The following is a 22,082-nucleotide window of genomic DNA, read 5'->3' as shown; positions in this document are numbered from 1 at the left end:
GATAATACTAGTATGACTTGGGTAATTCATTGTTTTCGAGCATTCACATTCGAGTCCTTATCTATATCCTTATAATTTAACTAATAAACACACTTATCTTATCAATCTAAAGATTAAAAAAAAAAACTTCCCACATCCGATTTTTTATATCTATTTGTATTCAATTAAATAATATTCCTTTAATCAAGTTTTACTATTATTTCTCTCCCTTTTCCACTCTATTTTTTTTTAGAATGTGGTGTAGAAGAAAATGAAACAATTTTTTTTATAGTTTTCTAATAAATTTATGATAAGAATAAAAAAAAACACTCAATTGTAAATGCTCTTATATCGTTGTGTAACAAAAACATCCTTTTGGACTAATATTTTATAGATTTTAGAAAGATAAAAGAATAGTCGAAATAAAGAAAGTAAAGAAGGGATGAGAATATGATTCTTCAAGCAATGTGCCCAAAAAATTGAAGGGAGAGAGCATTTTAAAATTACTTGTGACAGAAGAAAAGTGAATTTTGCGAGGTTGCTCACGTGGGTATCCACTTTCGTTTTATATTATTCTAAATTACACTTTTAGATTGCATTAAGCCAATTATTATTATTATTTATGTAACATTTGTGAACTTATAAGTTTATGATTCAAAATATACAAACTTTTACAATTTGAATGCTAAAAAATATCTAATTTTTGTATAACCAAACAATGAAAACCAAACTCTCACTTCATGGAAAGGTAAAGCCTTATTCAACACCTTAATAAGTTTGAGAGAAACCCCAACCCGATAGATATTAAATATTTTTTTTTTTTATCATACTTTGGTCACTATAAACTACGTGTTTGGTATAACCCTTTAACGGTGGACACGCTGCTTGACACCCCTTCCCCCTTTAAACCACCAATAAGCGTCCCTGCTCTATGCCCCAAGCCCTCAATAGCGCCTTCAGTGGTGGTGTACACGCATAACGCCCCGCTGAGGTGACACAATTGGCGCCCCAATACAACCTACAAGACATAGCCTTTGAAGGAATATATCAAATGAGAAGCAATACATGTTTATTTCTCACGGATGGTTTAGTACTTCCTGTTTCGTGAGAAAAAAGGATAAAAAAGAGAGTAGAGGGATCGAATATAATGATTTTGAAGTTGGGGGATTGATAGTGTAATAAGAAAGAAAGAGGCTTTGATGTTTGAATGTTGGAAACATCGGACAGAGGAGAAGTCGTGGCCAGATATGATGATGTCAGACATGCCCATGTGGTCCAATCATCCTCTTTTTCTTTACCTTACTATTTTATATTTCATAGGTTTTCTGACTCCCATTATTTAAAGTTTAGGTTACATATTATAATATAACATATTTTTCAATAGATTGGCTGCTCCAAAATACTTAAAGAAATGATTGATTTGTATAATTTCAATTTGCAAAATAGATAATTTAGCTCTCTTAAATAAGAGATTAGATCAGAGTAAAATTCTAAACGAATCCAAACTTATCAACTTAGGGGACTAGGGGTGGTTTCACTAGTGATAGAATTTATCACTCACAAGCACCAATCAAGTTTCGCCATGTCATTGACCATTTTTCCATCACTCACAACCATTTTTAGTGGGGGTGGTCATCACTCATCACCAAACCCAACAATTTCCCCCCAACCAACAATTCCACTCACAAACCCAAACCATCACGCCGTTAATTTTTCCACGCGTTAAACTTTGAAACAAGCCATCACTCGTTATCAAATATGGTGGCGGTGGGACGGACTTATCTCACCACGCGTTATACAAAGTATAACGGCAGTGCCCCGAGTCCCCTTATAACGGGTTCAAGTAAGTCATTATCACAATGTCCACACCACCATAGTCCATTGGCGCAGCATAGTTGGGGCGGGAGGGGGCGGCCGACCCCCCAAACTTTACGCTCAGTAGTGGTTCGTATTGAAATTTGTGGGTATTTATAGAAATTTTTTGGTATATACGTTTTCGACCCCGGTCGGAAATCTCAAGCTTCGTCACTGCCATAGCCCATGCCATCTATAGGTCATTATTGACACGATCACCACAATCATAGCCGATATCATTACCTTCACTGTCGCAACCACAACCACAACCACAACCGACCGCACCACCATTGATGGTAGATTTGCTTAAAAGAATTTACCTTCACTGTGGCAACCGCAATGGCGCAACCAGGCCCACCATCATTGATTAAAAAAATTGATTTTTCTTTCTTAAAAAGTTGGTTCATACTTCATTTCCTATAAAACAACTTATCCAGAATTTCAAAAGGGGCCTGAACCATGGTCTAGATGAAGCCCATGAACCACCAGCATAAATTTATCCAACCAAAAATCTATTTTGGGCTTTTAGAGAAGCATGCTAACTTCACATTTATTTGAATAATTGAATCCAATAAGCTTACAACATATGTATAGATACACACCATTATACAAAAATGTACTTTTTACTACAAAAGTATGCTTCAAAAAAAAAATAACAAAGAATAAATAACTAACCTCTAGACGAAGAGCCTTTCCTTTTGCTACGTCTTTTCGACTCGAGCTTCTTACTACACTTGACACAAAACCAATCCTCCTCAGGAACATCTTCAAGCGGCGGATCACAACAATCAATATGCGTGCCAACACCGCACCCAACCAAACCGCTTTCATCCCCACATATCAGCATTTCTTCACCACGGTCACGTCCCCCGCACACCTCACACGCCACGTCGTCACTATCTGGAGTTCTCGGTTCACAAATCTCTTCTTCTAACCGCTTCTTTAACTTGTTATATGATCTCTCGGCCCAAGCATTTGTATCATACTGAACATGTCTTTCAAGGGGATATCCAGGTTTGCATACGAATTCCACCAGGTAATCGGCATATATACATGGTATCTCGTGTTTTAAAAATTCCTGCACCCATATGTCGACATGTGGCATCCCGGGGCTAACAACCGCAAAGTCTATACCAGTGTTTAAGAAACGAGTGTATGGTGGAGAAGTTGCTAAAATGGTCCCGTCTCCGGCCTTCACTACCCGTTTAAGAGTGTCCTGGAACATTAAAACCGGAGATGGTTTAAAAAATGTTTATATAATATCTATACTAAAATGCTATTTTCGTCCCTGAGGTTTGGCCAGTTTTGCGACTTTCATCCAAAGGTTTGTTTTTCTGCATCTGGATCCAAAAGGTTTGAAATCTTGTCATTTTCATCCGGCTCGTTAATCCATCCATTTTTCTCCTCAGGGGTGTTTCCGTCTTTTTTGTTAACTTAAAGGGCAATTCGGTCTTTTTCATGGGTATTCTGTTTTTTTTACATTAAGTGAAAAAACCGAATTGCCCTTTAAGTTAACAAAAAAGACGGAAATACCCCTGACTTAACGGAGAAAAAACGGATGGAGTTAATGAGCCGGATGAAAACGGCATGATTTCAAACCTTTTGGATTCAAATGCGGAAAAACAAACCTTTGGACGGAAGTCGCAAAACTGGCCAAACCTCAAGGACGAAAACGGAATTTTACTCTAATATCAATATATCATAAGTAACATTATAGGGAGGATATGGTTATACCAAAGGTGGGGCAATGCATTCCCCGTATATGATTATTCTCATCCCGTAAAACGCACCGTGGCCTGTTTTCTCCTTCAAAAGCCGCCATTTTCTTGGTGCCTCTAAGTTAATTTGACCGTCTTCACTCAGGCCGTTTTTGTGCCATTCGTAAGGCTCCTCTGCTAGGAATTTTCCGGCCTGGCTACTTGCAGATAAGTAATCGGTCTTCAAAATCCACCTGCATTCTAAAATGTCTAACTTCTACTTTCTGAAATTTAAGATAATTGTGTGCCATGATAGATGAACTTAATATTTTTCTCGGTTTTTTTTTTTTTTGCTCAAAATTTTTATTACCAATTTAAGCAACCAACCTCTTTTCAACTGATTTTACAAGTACATAGCTGATGTGGCACTCGTTGAAACATGCAAAGCATGCTTAGGCAAAAATAATGTAAAAAATCCAGTTACAGGTTTCAAAAGGTTATATTATGTAGGGCTGTAAACGAACCGAACGAACACGAACAAGTGTTCGTTTGTTAAGGAAATAGATGTGTTCACGAACTATTCATGAACACTTTCCGAACGACTTTTTCTGTTTGTGTTCATTCATTAAGGAAATGAATGTGTTTGTGTTTGTGTTTGTTCATTAATTTTAGGTAACGAACACAAATGAATGCAAATGAACACCAAAAAACGTTGATGAACACAAACAAGCGTTCATGAACAGAAACTAACACATATTAGAAGGTATGTAATATATATACACTAATATTTATTAAATATTTTATTAGTGGGAATTTTGAAGGTATTAAAATAAAATATAAAAGTTAAAAAAATAAAAACCCTAATGAGCTATCTAACACAAACGCACGAACATAAACGGGCATGTTACCGAACGCTCACGAACATAAATGAACAAACGCAGCCTATGTTCATGTTCGTTCATTTAACTACACGAACATAACTTTTTGTCCGTGTTCGCTCATTCATTAAACGCACGAACACAAACAAACAAACTTACTTCCGCACAATTCACAAACTTTTCGCTGAACGTTTAGTTCCTTTGCAGCCCTAGTTATATAACTTTTGCAACGTATATGTCGAAGTAAATGTTGAATGACACATAAGATGCCATGTGGTACACAATACGCATAAACACTAAGATGAAATAAGATGCCACATCAACTATTTTCAAAAAATCAGCAGACACGGTCGTTTACCTTCCAGAAGCAGCAGCGGCAAAGAATTTCTCGGTTCTGCGTAAGGGATCAGGGACAATGAAATGAGTTGCCTGATAAGACCATTGATGAGAGACTCTGCATACTCTTCCTTTCAACCGCTTGATTATCTGCTGGAACTCCCTTCTTTGCAACTTATGTCCAGCCAATATAAACCACATCGGTTCCGGTTTTGAAACACTAGCACTCCCCTTATCGCGATTCTTTTCATGTAATCCTTCACCACGTTTAAGTACCTCTTTCGTACCAGTACTTTGATCTTCAACGTTAACAGCTTCAACATCAGTTACCTCTTTGACGGAATCCTTGGTTTTAATCAGAGGCTGTTTATTTCTCTTGGCTTCTTTCTTGTTCACGACATTCTCTGTTTCCGTATCAGCGTTCGCTGTATCCATGTTCGGATCGTTACTAACATCTTCTGCTGCCTGAAGTTCCGTAGATTTCTCCGAATTGTTTACATTTCTCTTGCTTCTCCTAGCTCGATTTGGAGTTGATTCTTTCCTAATTTCTGGTTTCTTGTTATCTGTTGGAAGAATTATAATAGAGAAATTCTGGATTTTAGAAGTCAACACTGTGCATAATTTGGAACGTGATGATCAAGTAAAACGGTATGACGGTTAGTTATGTAGTAATAAAACGGTTAGTTATGTAGTAATACCCCAAACCAAACTCATTTGCATGTGTACGTAATATATAATAAGTGTGTGCATTGTGCGTGTATCTCGTCTTTGTAGTGTCCCTGCTAGCGGTGCAAATAAGCCGAGCTACTCGAGCTCGACTCGAAAAAAAGCTCGAACGAGCCGAGCTTAAACGAGCTCGAGCTCGAGCCCGAGCCTAAAAACAAGCTCATTTAGTAAACGAGCCCAAGCCCGAGCTTTGCTTATCGAGCTCGAGCCGGCTCGCGAGCCTAAACGAGCTTTCTGATTATATATTTTTTATTAATATATTAAACATAAATTTATAAAATAATAATTACCATTTATGTAAATATAAAAAATAACTAAATTATATGTATAATAATAATTATAACTAATATAAATTAATTAATAAATATACTAAACGAGTCGAGCCCGAGCCCGAGCCGAGCTCGAGCTTGAATAATTACCTTCGAGCCGAGCTCGAGCTTTCATATGTTAAACGAGCTCGAGCTCGAGCCTGGTCGAGCTCGGGCTTGGCTCGGCTCGTTTGCACCCCTAGTCCCTGCACAGAATCTGTGCATACTCACAATTTTTCATCCAATGTTCTTAAACATAAATCGATCCCTGATCCAACATTATCATGGTTACTCGCAAGTTCACTCTTTTTTACTAAAACAGCAGTTTTCTTCTTACCTTTTTTAGTCAGATTCCCTCTAGATGTCTTTTTACACTCAAGATTCTCATTGTGTTGATCTACATCAACAGCGTTTTCTTGTTCACCATGTTCATGTTTCTGTTTGCTTGTGTCGTCTTTATCCTCTGGAGGCTCGGTTTCATCTTCCAAATCTATCTGTGTACCTGGTTTGACGGATTGAAAAACTTCTTCAACGTTCCGGTTCTTCAAGAGTTTCTCTTTCTCATCATCATTCCTCAGTGCACTGCTTTTCGAAAAAGTTGAAACTTTTTCATTCACGGTATTCTTTTTAGTAAGACCGGGGGCCGAAAACTTCTTGCTAACAGATTTCCTTCTGACAGATTTTGAAGTTGATCCACCAGTTTGTTCATCGATCTCCATGTTCTGATTACCGGATTTTTGAATATCAGAACGAACCGCAGAATATTGTATGACATTTTCAACCATACCACTGGTTTCTTTATACTTTTTCTGTGGTCTTTGCACTGCATCCAAGTCTTTTAACTCCTGTAATGCGCTTTCGACATTGTTATTATCATTATTTTGACTCATCTTTTGTAGTTCAAAACTACCGGAAGAAACGCCGATCTTCCTCTTACAGGAAAGCGAATCACTGTTAGGAGTCTTGGTGTTCACTTTTTGTACCAAAGAAGAAGACATACCGAAAGCATCATTGACTGTGAATTTATTCAACCTTTTAGCACTCCTAGTATTGCTTTTCATGTCGATTGTCGGAGACGTGGTTCTCATTGGAGATACGACATTTCTAGCTTCATTACGGGGAGACTTGTTAGCTAATGTGGATGCAGAAATAATTTTGTTTTGTAACGATGAACTGCCGACAGTTTTTTCGCAAAAACTAGATGTCCCATAGGTGACATCAATAACATTTTCAGTGTCTAGATGTGTACTTTTAGTCTCACGGGGATTACGGAATTGATTAGACGTAGTTTTCATAGTCGGTGACACCGTTTCTTGGGCGTTATTAAACACTTTAGAAGCACTAATATTCGATACGGTCTTTGGGACTTCCTGATTTGACGATAGAGAATGAGGTGGACTTGCTATATTCCTCTCGTTTCGTCTTGCAGTAACGTCTTCTAGTTCGTCTTCAGAATCTTTCGCTTCAGCCTCCATCTCCAGCTCATAGCCACTGTAGTTAAAATGAAATATTGTTTCGGTAATGACTATGCATATATTTGTTGTCACGTGTGGATACAAATACTCAGATAGTATTGAAAGTCTCGCATGTCATTTATTTAAAGAGGAAGTGTTTATAGTCTCACCTTTTACTATAATCTGCTTCCGGAACAATCTTCCAAGCCTTTAAACTGAAAAAATGAAAAGCGCGTTTATAGTCTCGCCTCTTACTTACTATATAACACATAAAAAGTAGGTGAACAAGACCCGTACCAGTCTTCTAACCATCGGTGGTTAATAAGCTTTATCTTTTTCATTTTCTTCCCAAGCAGATACTTCTCCCCTATTATATTATAGTTAACCAATCAAGAAAAACTAGATCATTTGTTTGAAAAAAGTTATCAAGAGACATATAGGGCTGCAAACGAACCAAACGTTTGGCGAACAGTTCGTGAACTGTTCGGCGAGAAGTTCGTTTGTGTTCGTTCGTTTATTAAACAAACGAACACGAACAAGAGATTTCGTTCGTTTAGTTAAATGAACGAACATGAACAGAGGTCGTGTTTGTTCGTTTATGTTCGTGAACGTTCGTTAACGTGTTCGTTTGTGTTCGATAGTTCATTAGTGTTTTTAGTTTTTATATTTATTTAAATACTTCAAAATTCCGACAAACTAAATATCTAATAAGTTTTAGTGTATTATATATTTTGTTCATGAAGGATTGTTTGTGTTCGTTTGTTTCCATTTGTGTTCATGAACATTAGTTTGTGCTCATCTGTGTTCGTCAACGTTCGTGTTTTTTTTCGTTGCCTAAAATTAACAAACAAACACAAACGAACACGAACAGGTTCATTTCCTTAACAAACGAACACGAACATAAAATCTCGTTCGATAAGTGTTCGTGAACGGTTCGCGAACACATATATTTCTTAACAAACGAACACGAACAAGATCTTGTCTGTGTTCGTTCGGTTCGTTTGCAGCCGTAGACATAAACCAATAAAGTGGTAAGAGAATATAACACACCTTCAAATTTGTAGCATATAAGATGAGTGACCTTGTTTGCTATCAGTGGTTTAGAAAATTGTGCACCCATCAGTCCAACCATGGTCTGAAATATAAAAAAAAATATGCAGATAATAAAAATCCATTATCTTGTTCATTAGGAATGTTTGCAGTATGATATATGAATGGAAGATTGGAAATAGACTAACCATAATGTCCTCCCGATCTTCACGTTGATATCCGGTTAAACATATTACAAGTGATTTTGCACCTGGAATTCCATTTAAATCCCTAACAGGTCTATACATTACCTGTAAAAGGTACAAAAATAACACGGAGTATATTCAGTAAAAATAATAGGGGGTGAGGTACGTTTAGCACAACCCTAATTACAACTAATCATGCAAAAGGTACAAAAATAACACGGAGTACATTCAGTCATGCAAAAGATTGGCAATTTAAGATTATAACCATAGTTATTAAAGGCGCATAGGCCTCGCTTGGGGCCTAGGCACAAGGCGCAAAAAAAGCGAGGGCCTGAGAAAATAAAAGCGCACAACAGAAAAAATAAAAAATATTTTATGTATGAGAAAATTAACACTATTCTTCAAATAAAATAAATGAAAGCTATTAGATAACATTTATTTAATATAATTTATTTACCAAAAGTTCTAAAATATTAGTGTAGAAAAGTGGTTTCCGTTAGATAAAAAGTAGAAATCTAGCTGGAATCTTGTTGGAATTTAGAGAATTTGCCCGGAAACTCTCCAGAATCTAGAATCTCACCGGAATCTGTTCCGGAATCATCACCAGGAGAATTAAAGCGCAATTGCCTTGACTTAAAGCGCAATTGCCTCGCCTCGCCTGGAAAATGGGCCTAGGCGCAAGAGGCGATAGCTTTTAGAGGGTGTTTGGGATTACGTTTTGAAGTGATTATTTGATTATTGCGTTTGTAAAACATAAATAATCTAAAAAGGTGTTTGGATGAAAAAGTAATTATCTGCCTCCAAAACGTAGTTTGGAGAAGCATGTACCTACATGCTTTTTCAAAACGCAGTTTTGAAAACGCAAAATCTATTTTGAAAACGCAACACCAAACACCCCCTTAACAACTATGATTATAAAAACAATAAGATTCGTTGCTAGTAGTTTTTTTTTTCTCCTAATGCAACACATAAGAAGCTCATCCACCCCCGATTTCTTATTTCATGAATAGTTTCTTACAAATAACGACAAAGTGCGATCACATGAATACGAAATGGATTAGAGTACTCACCGAAGTTACATCCACAGGAGCTCCGACATCAAAACTGTGATCAGCCCATAAGCTAGACACTAATATCTTTCCATCTCGTCTAGCAGCAACACATACGGGATCATCCTGCAAAATTTAAACACACACATTGTAATACAATGCCACATAAACAATGAGCATAAGTGCATAACAATAAAACACGTTACAAATTATGCAGTAAACTTACATAAACAAGCTTATCAACAATAACATGAGTGCAATTCGGACCGTATTTACCGACATTAACCGCTCCGCCATTAACAAACGTCAGTGAAACCTGTAAACACAACTTAAATTTAAAAAAAAAATCAATTCTAAATTACAGTTTCTTCCTATAATTCTAATAAATCAACTCAAACAGTCAAACCCTAACTAACAAACAGCAGTCAACTAAAAAGAAAAAAAAATCAAACAACAAACAAATAATCCAATTATAAACTCTTAACACATGAATCTATCTATCATATGAAACAATCAGATACATGTACAGAAATTAATAAACAGAAACAAAAAGTTTTAAAACCTGTGAGTTTTTTAGAGGATCGTAACCAAGAAGAACAAATCGGATGCCATTGAATACTTGAGATGGCCGGTCAAACGGTGAATTTTGATGATTTTCCATCAAATATGGCACTGAAATTAGCGATTATTCAGTTGAAATCTGTGCTCATTAAGAATTTATATAGTTTATGAGTGAAATAAATCAATAATACTGAAAAAATGTAAAGCTTCTCGGAGAAGGATGAATGACGGTCAGGGGTAGAAAGGGAATTTCACGCTTATTATTCTTTTTTTTTCGGCTTTGATTTTGGCAAGGCGGGAGAAGAAAATTATGTGAAAGTTGTGACACGTGTGTTGTGTATACGACATGTTTCTTTTTGTTATTGGACTCGGACTTTGTGTACATGGGCCGTGTAGAACTTGGCCATTTGGGCCAATGCATGTTTTTTTTTAAGGATACAGGTGTACAAACCCGGTTTGGGCTCAAACAAGTTCGGTAATATAAAGTGGCCCACTTTTTTTTTTTTAATTTGGTTTCAAATCGGCTTGACCTAAGCCAGTTCAGGTTGAGAAATGATTTTAGGTTGAAAACCACAACCTATCTAAACAGATTAACATCGAGTTTAAATCCGTTTTTTAGATGGGCTCAAACCGGTTAAGGTTGAAACCAATTTTTCAACACAAACAACCTAAACCGTCAGATTGGGTTGGACCCAGATTGGTATGGGCCTAACTGGTTTTTTACAGGGTCGGGGCCAGGTCGGTTCTCGGGTCGCCGGGCCCAAACCGGTTTTTTCGCACACCTGTTTTAGGATGATATAATTTTGCAGAGGGATTTAGATTAATGGTCAGCGTAAAATCAGAGCCTATATTCATCTTCTTGTAGGTGCAAATGTTTGGAATCGTTTTCCTTTTTAATAAATCGCGACTAATAGTCGATTAGATTTACTTGTAAATAGAGTGATAAGAATCTAAGATGCAAAATGAATTATCTATTAAGAGGGTGTTTGGGGTTGAGTTTTGAAGGAGATTTTTATATTATTGAGTTTTGAAATCGTAAATGATCAGTTTTGAGTGTTTGGGTAAAAAAAATTAAAAAATTGATTATTTGCGTTTAGAAAGTTACAAAACGCAGTTTTCCAAAAGCAGCTCACCCCCTACTGCAACAAAACGCAGTTTTCCAAACATTGATTATTTGCGTTTATATAAAAGGATTTTCAATTGTTTATTTTTTAAATATATATTTGCCAAACACTCAAATAGTTGATTATCTGATTATTGTGATATCAAGCAACATAATCAAATCCAAACACTATCTTTTAACATCTCGTTTTGTTACCGTTAATTATCTGATTCTGATTATTCAAAACTCATAATCTATTTTCAAAACTCAACTCCTAACACCCTCTAAGTATCTCCAGTTGTGTAAGAAAATCTTCACAAACAGGAATCACAACAGAATAAAACACGTATTTGACTCCTAAACTATCGCACAAATTATGAATGAATGAAACAACAAATGAACGACTCTACCCTACTGACTTCTCTAAAATCTATACCATAGTTCAATCTAAATAACGAACTAGAGAAGAAACCCTAATTTGTGTGAGAGCTTATTTTGTAAAAAAATAAGCGTTATTATTAGCCATCCGAGTTAATCTAGAAAGTTTTGTTTCTAAAAAATCATAATGTAGATTTCATAACAACCCTCAATTTTGTCCCTATGCACAACATCTCTTAGTTTTTCAAGTGATATTTGCAATGATCATGGGTTTTAACTTAACTTTCTTTGGGAAGTTGTAATTGCTTAAATAATAAATACGTTTGTGAAAGAGGTGACTTTAAATATTATGTTGTGATTTAATGTATATTTAAATTAAATAATTAAATCTAGAACTCATCAACATAAGCTGACTTGTTTTAGCATGCATTCCAAATAAGTTTCAGCCTCTAGTGCTTGGGGTAAGGAATTGGTGGAATGAAGGCATCAATGTGGCTATCTCTCAAACACGAAGACTAGCATCAAATAGCTCTGATGTATACACTTAGGGTGTAAGGGGTGCTCACCTTTTAGGTGAGTCCCCCCTCTTACACGTAACCAACCAGAATAAGCCACGTCAACTCCCCTCTAACACTCCCCTAATACCCCTTTTTGATGGTGGCACTCCCCTATTAGGTGAGTTGGTTTTTTTTTTTTTAAAAAAAAAAAAAAAAAAAAAGGAAACTTTTGATTGGTCAAGCTCTCCCTCTCTCCTCCCCTCTCTTCGGCAGCCACTCACCCATTTCCCACTCTCTCTCTAACTCACCTATTCATTGGCAGCCCCCCCTAATAGGTAAAAATGGTCACCGATGGGGTCCCCGAAGGGTGCCCCGATCACCCTTAGGGTGTAAGGGGTGCTCACCTCTTAGGTGAGTCCCCCCTCTTACACATAACCAACCAGAAAGTGCCACGTCAACTCCCCTCTAACACTCCCCTAACACCCCTTTTTGATGGCGGCACTCCCCTCTTAGGGGAGTTGGTTTTTTTTTTTTTTTCTAAAATGATGCATCTTTACAAATTAAAAAAAGATTAATAAAAATAAAAATTAAATAAAAGACATTTCATTAAATTAAAAAAAACATTCAAACTAGAAAAAAAATACATTCAAACTAGAAAAATATAAAAACAAACTACTCGTCGTCCGAATCAACTTCAAGGTGAGGCAAATCTAAACTTCCGAGATGCTCAACGAGATCGTGTTTTAGCCTCCAATGCGTGTCTTCGTCAATGAGCTCCGTATAGGCTGTATCATCGAAGACGGGTTCGACTGCTTGAATATGTACCGGTGCTATCGCCCTTCCGTCGTCTTTTATAATCATGTTGTGTAAAATAAGGCACGTATACACGATGGACCTTATCTTTCTCACCGTTTTCGAACGCATTGGACGATTTAGTATTCCCCACTTCGACTTTAACACACCAAACGCCCGTTCCACATCTTTTCTTGCGGCCTCGTGTTGCCTCTTGAACTTTTTTTCATTCGGGTCGTGTGGATATGGAAAAGACTTCACAAACACGGACCAGGTAGGGTAGATCCCATCAGTAAGATAATACCCGCGTTTGTATAAGTGGTTGTTCACTTGAAATGGACAATTTGGCGCCGTTCCGTTTCGTTGAGCAAGAAATAACGGAGATTGTTGCAGCACGTTGATGTCGTTTTGTGAACCCGCAGGGCCACAAAAAGCATGCCAAATCCACAAATCTTGAGACGCTACCGCTTCTAACATAACCGTCGGGTATTGATGATCGCCTCTCATGTATTGTCCACGCAATTCTGTGGGGCACATTCTTGTCACACCCCGATTTCCACGTGTCACCGGTGGGCCCGGTGTGGGGTACAGTGACGTAGTTGGCATCGTCATAGACAATCAACACAATATAATACTGCACAGCGGAAGCAGAATAGATACATTTCAACTTTAATTAAAATGACATAATAAACATCATAAGTAGTTGAAACGGATCCACAGGCGGATCAAATAAAAATAAGAATAAATTGTTCAACAGTTATTTGTCGTCCGAGCTTGCGAGACTATAGTGGACGCTCTTAGGAAACAGCCAGCCTAGTTCGTATAGTACCTGCACTTAACCTTTTGGGAAAAATACGTCAGTTTACACTGGTAAATACAAATCGACTGACTCATTTTGAAAATGATTGAAAATTGATTTAAATGCACAAGGCATAAATATTTTTATTAACTTGGGATAATTATGCAATATAAACTTGTGAACGATTTACATGCACTCGTATCTTTGGTGGCCCGGGATCTGCTGTCCGGGCTAAAGATTAAATGACACACCACATTAAAGAGTTATACACGCCGAGTGTACGCCTACACCCCGTGCTCTGGTCGTGGCCATCTCGTAAGATAATGCCAAGGATATCCGGGACACGGTCAATAACCCCCCAAAGCCTAAAGTAAGACAAGACTGTTTAAACGAGTCGCACAAGCTATTCAAGACTGTACACCCATAAGGTGCAGGACTTGTGCGCCCGATCAAGCGGTATTTTAAATACCGTACCCCAAGCCCGTATAGGGAAAATAAGTCAAAATGTATTTACCTGAGCAAGTATGTAACACAAACGGTAAGTGTGGTAGCTTTTACTGGGCCTCCTAATCTGGAACAAGGTTTATAATTAACCTATTAGATACCTAACGGGTCTTTTATTTAAGCCTAAGCTTTGACCGGTTAGTTTTAAGGATGATACGGTTTACGCACGATTAAGCGAAAGACCGGATAGAATGTGATTTAGACCCGACAAGTTTGAATACTTGTATAATATGGGTATACTAAATACATTCTGGATTTTGAGATAAAAATGATAACGTTTGACCCGTTTCGGTCAATTTACGCAAACTAGTTACGTAAACCGAACCGAACGCATAAAGGGCGCTACGGGTAGCCAAAAGAGTCAAATGCAAGTTCCCTGAGATAATATGCTTTAAATATGATATAACATCAGTAAGTTATGTTCTATATTGCCCGGAAAAATTTTAAGCTCAATTTATGCCTTATAAGGGCATTTTGGTCATTTAAAAGGTTATAAAAGAGTCAAAATAGAAATCTGAGTTTCGGGTCTGGTTTATACAGAAAATATACTCCATTTAACATATTATAACAGTAGGGTATGACCCATATACCAAACTTAACATTTAAAAATCAAACTATGCACCGTAGGGGTATTTTAGTAATTTCACAAGGGCTAAAAATGCCAAAACTGGAAATCTGAGTTCATATACTTATACTTACTGTTATTATATGAAAATATGCTAATTACATCAGTAGGTATAAGTCTTATATGTTTAAAATGAGTATAACGCTTACTATGCGTTAAAAATGCTAAAAATGCGATTTAGAGCCGTTTCCGGGTTTTAATAAGAAAGCTGAGATTTTTATATTTCCAGAATGCTCAAAATAATATATTTAACATATAAAATCAGTAGAAAAAGGTTTCGGGTCAAAAGGATGTATAAAACTCATTTTATGGCTTAAACGGTCAAAACCGGCATTAACCGAATCGACTTAGCGATCTATGATCCGATCAGCCAAAAATTAAATAAAAATCATCAAAATTCCCAAAATAATATATAACATCAGTGGGTAAAAATTTTTGTATCAAAACGTGGCCAGAAATAGGTTATACGCGAAAAGGGCCGTTTATGTAACTTAAGAACATAGTTTTACGCTAATGGCCATAACTCAAAATCTGGACCACCAACTGATCCGAAATTCTCGTTGCAAGTTTATATATTAAAAATAAAGATTTCTACTCTTTCACTTTTCCAAAAATCACGTTTTATATCAGAAAGGGCAAAATAGTCAACTTTTAAGCATAATCGGAAACATGCAAATGAATCGGCTATGTATAGACTTAAGCAACAAAAATTCCAGAAAGTTTTACCAAAATATAAATAGTCAAAAATACTCTCCAATACAGATCTCAAACATGCACGTACGAATCCGAATCGATAGTCTACGAAATAGTCGTTTTACAAGACTTTCGGTTCCGATTCGTATTTATACTAAAGATTGTCGAGTTGATCATGGTAAAACACATTCTTATATTCATTATAAAGCTATCTATGATGATCAAACAGATTGCATGTCATTTACATTACCATTCAAGCTTATTTTTGCAAAAATCACTTCTGTTGACTTTTTAGAAACATGTTTGACTCGACAATTAGCATGCATATAGTGGGATTCAGATAATACCCTTTTGAGGGTTTGTTTCCCACATAAATACCAACATATATCTGGTTTCAATTTGAGAAATGACTGAGTAAGACTCGTTTAATCAGAAAGTCAAAGTATAAGAACAACAGTTTGACTTTTAGCAATTAACCTATGCTAGAACGAATTAAGGACTGAAGTAGAAGCTTACAAAGGTCCTATAGATGCTTAGTGAACACTAGGATGCTGCCTTGTCGTTCAGATATGCTCCAGAATGCCTTGAGAGCTTTTGCAAGTCTTGGGTGTTCTTGTTCACAATTGCAAATGCCCAAGAAATGAGCTCTTTGATCAATATATGGAGGAAATCAGCTGATAAAAGGAGGTTACTGTTGTCCTAGCCATGCAAGAGATTTTATTGGAGCAAAAGGAGGTGAACACAGCTGGTTACCACTTCAATTTCGGATTACAAATGCAATTTTCGCGAAATGCTGCACCTGGCAGTCTCACGCGGCCCGCTTGGGCCTTTCCAGGCGGGTCGCCTGACCTCCTGTTCAGCCAAACAAATTTCTAACTTGGCAGCTTTGGTCCCTGAACTTGCACGCGATGTTTCGGCTTCATATCTAGACTCGTAAACCCTAATCTTGGTTTTTAAGAACCTTAGGACATTTACCAACATGGTAATGTCCTCGGATAACTTTGCGCTCAACCGAAAAGCCATGAAATTCGACGTTGACGCTTTTAGTCCCTTAAGTACGGTTTTGGCCATAACTTTCTCATACGTTGACGAAACTTTATGAAATTTTTACCACATATTCTAGTGAGTATATTTTAGCTTCTCAAAGCTTCGGGTCTGCCAAAAGTTCACTCAGAGGTATAAATTAAACATGTTGACACTTTTGGCCCCTATAGTTTGCAATTCCTCACTTTTGTGCAATTTCCGCGTCGTATGATCCATGAACCATCCGTTTAAGGTTATAAACATTATGTAGGGTTATCATAGAGTCTATTTATCCATTGTTGACACTTTGGACCCTTACGTTCCATAGTTTTCACTGTTTGTCACTTTTAGTCCCTCTAAAGTTTGTTTTCACATACCGGAACCTTATGACACGTGTCAAGACATTATTGGACGAAATTTTTCGAGGTGTTACATCCTCACCCCCTTAAAAGAAATCTCGACCTCGAGATTTACTGAAACAAATGGGGATATTTCTCTTGCATCGTGGATTCCACTTCCCATGTGTATTCGGGACCTCTACGGGCATCCCATTTGACCTTAACAATAGGCACGTGCTTCCTTCGAAGCTTCTTTACCTGTCGATCCTCAATCGACAAAGGTTTTTCCACAAATTTCAGACTTTCGTCTATGTGTATATCTGTATGCGGTATAACCAGTGAATCGTCAGCGAAACACTTCTTCAAATTACAGATGTGGAACACATTATGAATAGCACTAAGCTCTTCAGGCAAGTTTAACTTGTAAGCGACTGACCCGATACGTTCGATAATCTCGAAAGGTCCTATGTATCTCGGGCTTAGCTTGCCTTTCTTTCCAAATCGCATCACACCCTTCCAGGGCGATACTTTAAGCAATACTTTTTCACCTACATCGAAGTGAAAATCTTTGCGCTTAGGATCCGCATAACTTTTCTGCCTATCCCTGGCAGCTTTCAAACGATCGCGAATCTGAACGATCTTGTCTGTCGTCTCAAAGACGATATCTGGTCCAGACAACTGGACATCCCCAACTTCTGCCCAACAAATGGGCGATCTACACTTTCTACCGTATAGGGCCTCAAAAGGCGCAGCCTTTATGCTGGAATGGTAGCTATTGTTGTAGGAGAATTCAATCAGTGGTAGGTTCTTATCCCAACTACCCCCCAAGTCGATCGCACATGCGCGAAGCATGTCTTCCAAAGTTTGAATAGTACGCTCACTCTGACCATCAGTCTGAGGATGATAAGCCGTACTAAAATTCAAACGAGTGCCCAACGATTGTTGGAAACTCTTCCAAAAATGCGACGTATATCTAGTATCTCTATCGGAGATAATAGATATAGGTATACCATGTAGCGCTACAATCTTATCGACGTATAATTGTGCTAACATATCGGAGCTATACGTCTCCTTGATGGGTAGAAAATGAGCTGACTTAGTCAGTCTATCTACTATGACCCATATGGTATCATTTCCCTTTTTCGTCTTCGGCAACTTGGTGATGAAATCCATTGTCACCATTTCCCATTTCCACTTGGGAATTTCAGGTTGCTGAAGCAAACCTGACGGCTTCTGATGCTCAGCCTTGACTTGCGCACAAGTCAAACATTTAGCTACATGTTCAGCTACTGACTTTTTCAAACCAATCCACCAGTAGTTTGCTTTCAAATCCTGGTACATCTTATCAGCTCCAGGATGAACGGAATATCTAGAGCTGTGGGCTTCCTGGAGGATAACATCCCGAAGTCCTCCATAAACTGGAACCCATATTCGTCCGTTTAGTCGTAGCATTCCATCTTTGTCGTAGGATAACTGCTCCTCAGTTACTCCTAACTTTTCCGCAGGATAGTTAGCTCCCAGCACAGCTTCCTTCTGTGCAGCTAACACCCTTTCATTCAAGTTATTTCTTATTTCAATGCGCTTGGCATTGATTCTGATCGGTTTCACCCTTTCCTTTCTGCTTAAGGCGTCGGCAACTACATTGGCCTTGCCTGGATGGTATCTTATCTCGCAGTCATAATCATTTAAAGTTTCCATCCATCGCCTTTGACGCATGTTCAATTCCTTCTGATTGAACAAGTGTTGAAGACTCTTGTGATCCGAGTAAATTATACACTTGGTTCCGTACAAGTAATGTCTCCATAGCTTCAAAGCAAATACAACTGCACCCAATTCCAAATCGTGGGTGGTGTAGTTCTTCTCATGCACCTTGAGCTGGCGAGAAGCGTAGGCAATGACTTTGCCTCTCTGCATGAGCACACAGCCCATACCAGTGTGCGATGCATCGCAATACACTATGAAATCTTCTATGCCATTGGGCAATGTCAACACTGGAGCATTGCTCAACTTCTTCTTCAAAATGTCGAAGGATTCCTGCTGCTTAGGGCCCCAATCAAACTTAATCTTCTTACGAGTCAACGAAGTTAGGGGCGCAGTAATTCTTGAAAAGTCCTCGATAAATCGCCTATAATATCCTGCCAATCCGAGGAAACTGCGAATCTCGGTAGGAGTTTCGGCTCCTGCCAGTTCATGACTGCTTCTACTTTAGCGGGATCTACTTGGATACCACGCTCGCTTACTACATGTCCAAGGAATTGGACTTCTCGAAGCCAAAATTCACACTTCGAAAATTTGGCATAAAGCTTCTCTTGATGCAGAAGTTTGAGAATACAACGAAGGTGTTTCTCATGGTCAGCTTGGCTCTTCGAGTAGATAAGGATGTCGTCAATAAAGACGATAACGAACTTATCTAAATAGGGTTTGCAGACACGATTCATGAGATCCATGAATGCGGCTGGTGCGTTTGTGAGCCCGAACGGCATCACTAGGAACTCGTAATGTCCATAACGAGTCCTAAACGCGGTCTTGTGTACGTCTTCATCCTTGACCTTTAACTGATGATATCCTGACCTTAGGTCAATCTTGGAGAAATAGCTTGCTCCTTGTAACTGATCGAACAGATCGTCGATCCTGGGTAACGGATACCGATTCTTGATAGTGACCTTATTAAGCTCACGGTAATCGATGCACAGACGCATCGATCCATCCTTCTTCTTAACGAACAAGATTGGCGCTCCCCAAGGAGACGAGCTAGGTCTAATAAAACCTTTAGCTAACAAATCATCCAACTGCGTCCTCAACTCCTTCATCTCCGTTGGTGCCAATCTGTATGGTGCTCTTGCTACAGGTGCAGCGCCTGGAATGATGTCTATCCGAAACCCTACTTGCCTATCCGGTGGCAGACCGGGTAGTTCTTCAGGGAATACCTCAGGATATTCCGAGATAACAGGGATATCTTCAATCTTCGGCTTCGGCTCATCAATGGTAACTTGTGCCATATAAATGACACATCCTTTCTGCAAGCATCTGGATGCCTTGAGCATGGACACTTGCTCCGGCAATCCATGCTGGGTATCTCCCTGGATAGTAAGTGACTCACCAGACGGAGTCTTAACTATTACTTGCTTTCTGTTGCACAGAATCTGGGCTTGGTTACTCGACAACCAATCCATGCCTATCACTATATCGAATCCAGCTAACTTAAAGGGAAGCAAGGATAACGGGAAGGAATGATTCCTAATGGATATAACACATCCATCTAGAACAGTCGAGGCGGTTTCTATGGTTCCATCGGCTAATTCCACCTCATATTTCACGCTTAAGATTTTAACAGGAAGGTTCAACAATTTACAAAACCTATCATCTACAAACGACTTATCAGCTCCTGAATCAAACAAGACTCTAGCAAAAACATCATTTACAAGAAACGTACCTGTAATGACGTTGTCGTCAAGAACTGCCTCCTTGACGTCCATTCTGAAGACTCTCGCGTTAGTCTTCTTTCCATCATCAACCTTCTTCGCATTCTTTGGGCAGTTGGGCCGAATGTGCCCTTTCTCGTTGCAACCAAAACAGGTTGCATCCTTCATTTTCTTGCAATCCACAGCTTTATGATATGTGGACTTGCAGATCCCACAACGTTTCTCGAAAGGCTGGGACTTAGACTCCTGCCTGCATCTCCCAAAGTGATGCCTCCTACAAACCTTGCATTTGGGTTTCTCACCCGACTGACGATCTCCTTTCTTAGATCCCGACCCTTTTTGGTGGTCGTTGCTCCCTCTGTGTCGTTTCTCAGACCTTCGTGAGGTGTCATCCTCACGTTTCCTTTTGTTTTCTTCTGAGCTCTTAATAGCTCTCAATCTGACCACATCTTGAGTGAGGGAGAGGGATAGATCAGCTACTGATCTAAATGTAGTAGGCCTTGAAGCCTTGACGCTTGCCTTTATCTCCGGTGCCAGACCCCCAATAAATCGAGCAATCCTACGCGGTTCCGGGGTCACTAGATAAGGCACTAAACGAGACAAGGTGTTGAACGTAGTGAAATATGCCTGACAATCGAGGTTTTTCATAACCAGGGATACGAAATCCGATTCTATTCTTTCGACCTCATGTTGCGGACAGAAATTCTCCTTGATCAGTGCTACAAACTGATCCCATGTCATGCTATACAGAGCGGTCTTTCCAGTAGCTTGTAGAAGCGACTTCCACCATGCTAACGCGTCTCCCTTGAACGACTGGGACGCGTACTTCACAACATCCCTATCAGCACACCCGCTGATATCAACCACAGTATCCATCTCATCAATCCACGTCATACAATCGACGGCTCCCTTTTCCCCAGTGAAATCTCTGGGCTTGCAAGATACGAAATACTTGTACGTACAGGACCTGCTGTGCGTATCATGCTTCATCTTAACTTCTTGCTTTGGGATGCTGCTGTGGTTGGAGGAGTGATTATCATCCTCATCCTTCTTCGGCTCACCCTTTTTAGAAGGTGGCTTACTATGAGCCTCAGAATGAGTCTTGGGCTTTACGTGCGTTACTGTTCGGGTCCTACTCCGAGTACCGCTAGATTCCCTGAATTGCCTGTCCATAGCTTTGGCAACAGCGTTATCTATCAGTGCTTGCAATTCTTCTCCAGTGACGTGAATCCTGGTATTATCTGGGTGCTCCCCATAATGACTGTTGGTTTCCTCCGATTTGGCCATTGTAGCTTTAAGCTACAATAAAGGACAAGGTCTAATTTAGAACCCAACAGTATTGTCGTTCTAGACGATTTATTAACCATGGTATTAAGAACCTTAACAGTTAATTTAATAAATCTCATTCAGGCTCTTGTTAGCAATCAAGGAATGAAAATATATATATTGGCACAATAGGCCTAGTCACTTTGTACAATTACTAAATTATAAATTTAGATTTTTATAGGATTATAAATTGTATAATTAAACAAATAATCCTTTTCTAGACAGAGAGTCATAAACCACAACTGCCACTATATGACGTAGTCATAACCCGTAGGTATCAAGTCACTAACAGACTTGTGTACAGATATAATCTGTAAATAATTTATTAAAAAGGGTGGCTTGTGTGATTTTTCATTTCACGCTTAGCCAGGAATGTTAACATGTTTTCAGATGTTAACAGGGAGTTGAATCTTTTCAACCAGGTTTTACCATCATGGTCGGGCCTGTTAATAAGGCATTCAAGCTAGGTTATACCTTACTAAGATTCTTATAAATGGCAAATCAAA

General features: G+C 38.6%; 1 protein-coding gene across 3 annotated transcripts; it reads right to left on the bottom strand.

The window, feature by feature from the left end:
• Positions 1-2,371: 2,371 nt before the first annotated feature.
• On the bottom strand, positions 2,372-10,257 carry LOC110864584 (BRCT domain-containing protein At4g02110). 3 transcript variants are annotated; one of them, XM_035974373.1, is made up of 11 exons: positions 10,079-10,257; positions 9,743-9,844; positions 9,538-9,642; positions 8,471-8,572; positions 8,283-8,367; positions 7,530-7,599; positions 7,403-7,447; positions 6,116-7,269; positions 4,767-5,307; positions 3,568-3,784; positions 2,372-3,049 (listed from the first exon to the last, which is right to left on the bottom strand). In XM_035974373.1, exons 1-11 carry the CDS (start codon positions 10,175-10,177, stop codon positions 2,504-2,506), a joined length of 3,066 nt encoding a protein of 1,021 aa, XP_035830266.1. In that variant the 5' UTR covers positions 10,178-10,257; the 3' UTR covers positions 2,372-2,503. The 3 variants fall into 3 exon arrangements, with proteins under 3 accessions (XP_035830266.1, XP_021969376.1, XP_035830267.1); XM_022113684.2 differs by having other exon boundaries at positions 9,743-9,832; XM_035974374.1 differs by lacking the exon at positions 9,743-9,844.
• Between the last annotated feature and the right edge of the window lie 11,825 nt (positions 10,258-22,082).

The sequence above is a fragment of the Helianthus annuus genome, chromosome 6 (assembly GCF_002127325.2).
Source record: "Helianthus annuus cultivar XRQ/B chromosome 6, HanXRQr2.0-SUNRISE, whole genome shotgun sequence".
Taxonomy (NCBI): domain Eukaryota; kingdom Viridiplantae; phylum Streptophyta; class Magnoliopsida; order Asterales; family Asteraceae; genus Helianthus; species Helianthus annuus.
This window is presented reverse-complemented; position numbering and strand designations above follow the sequence as displayed.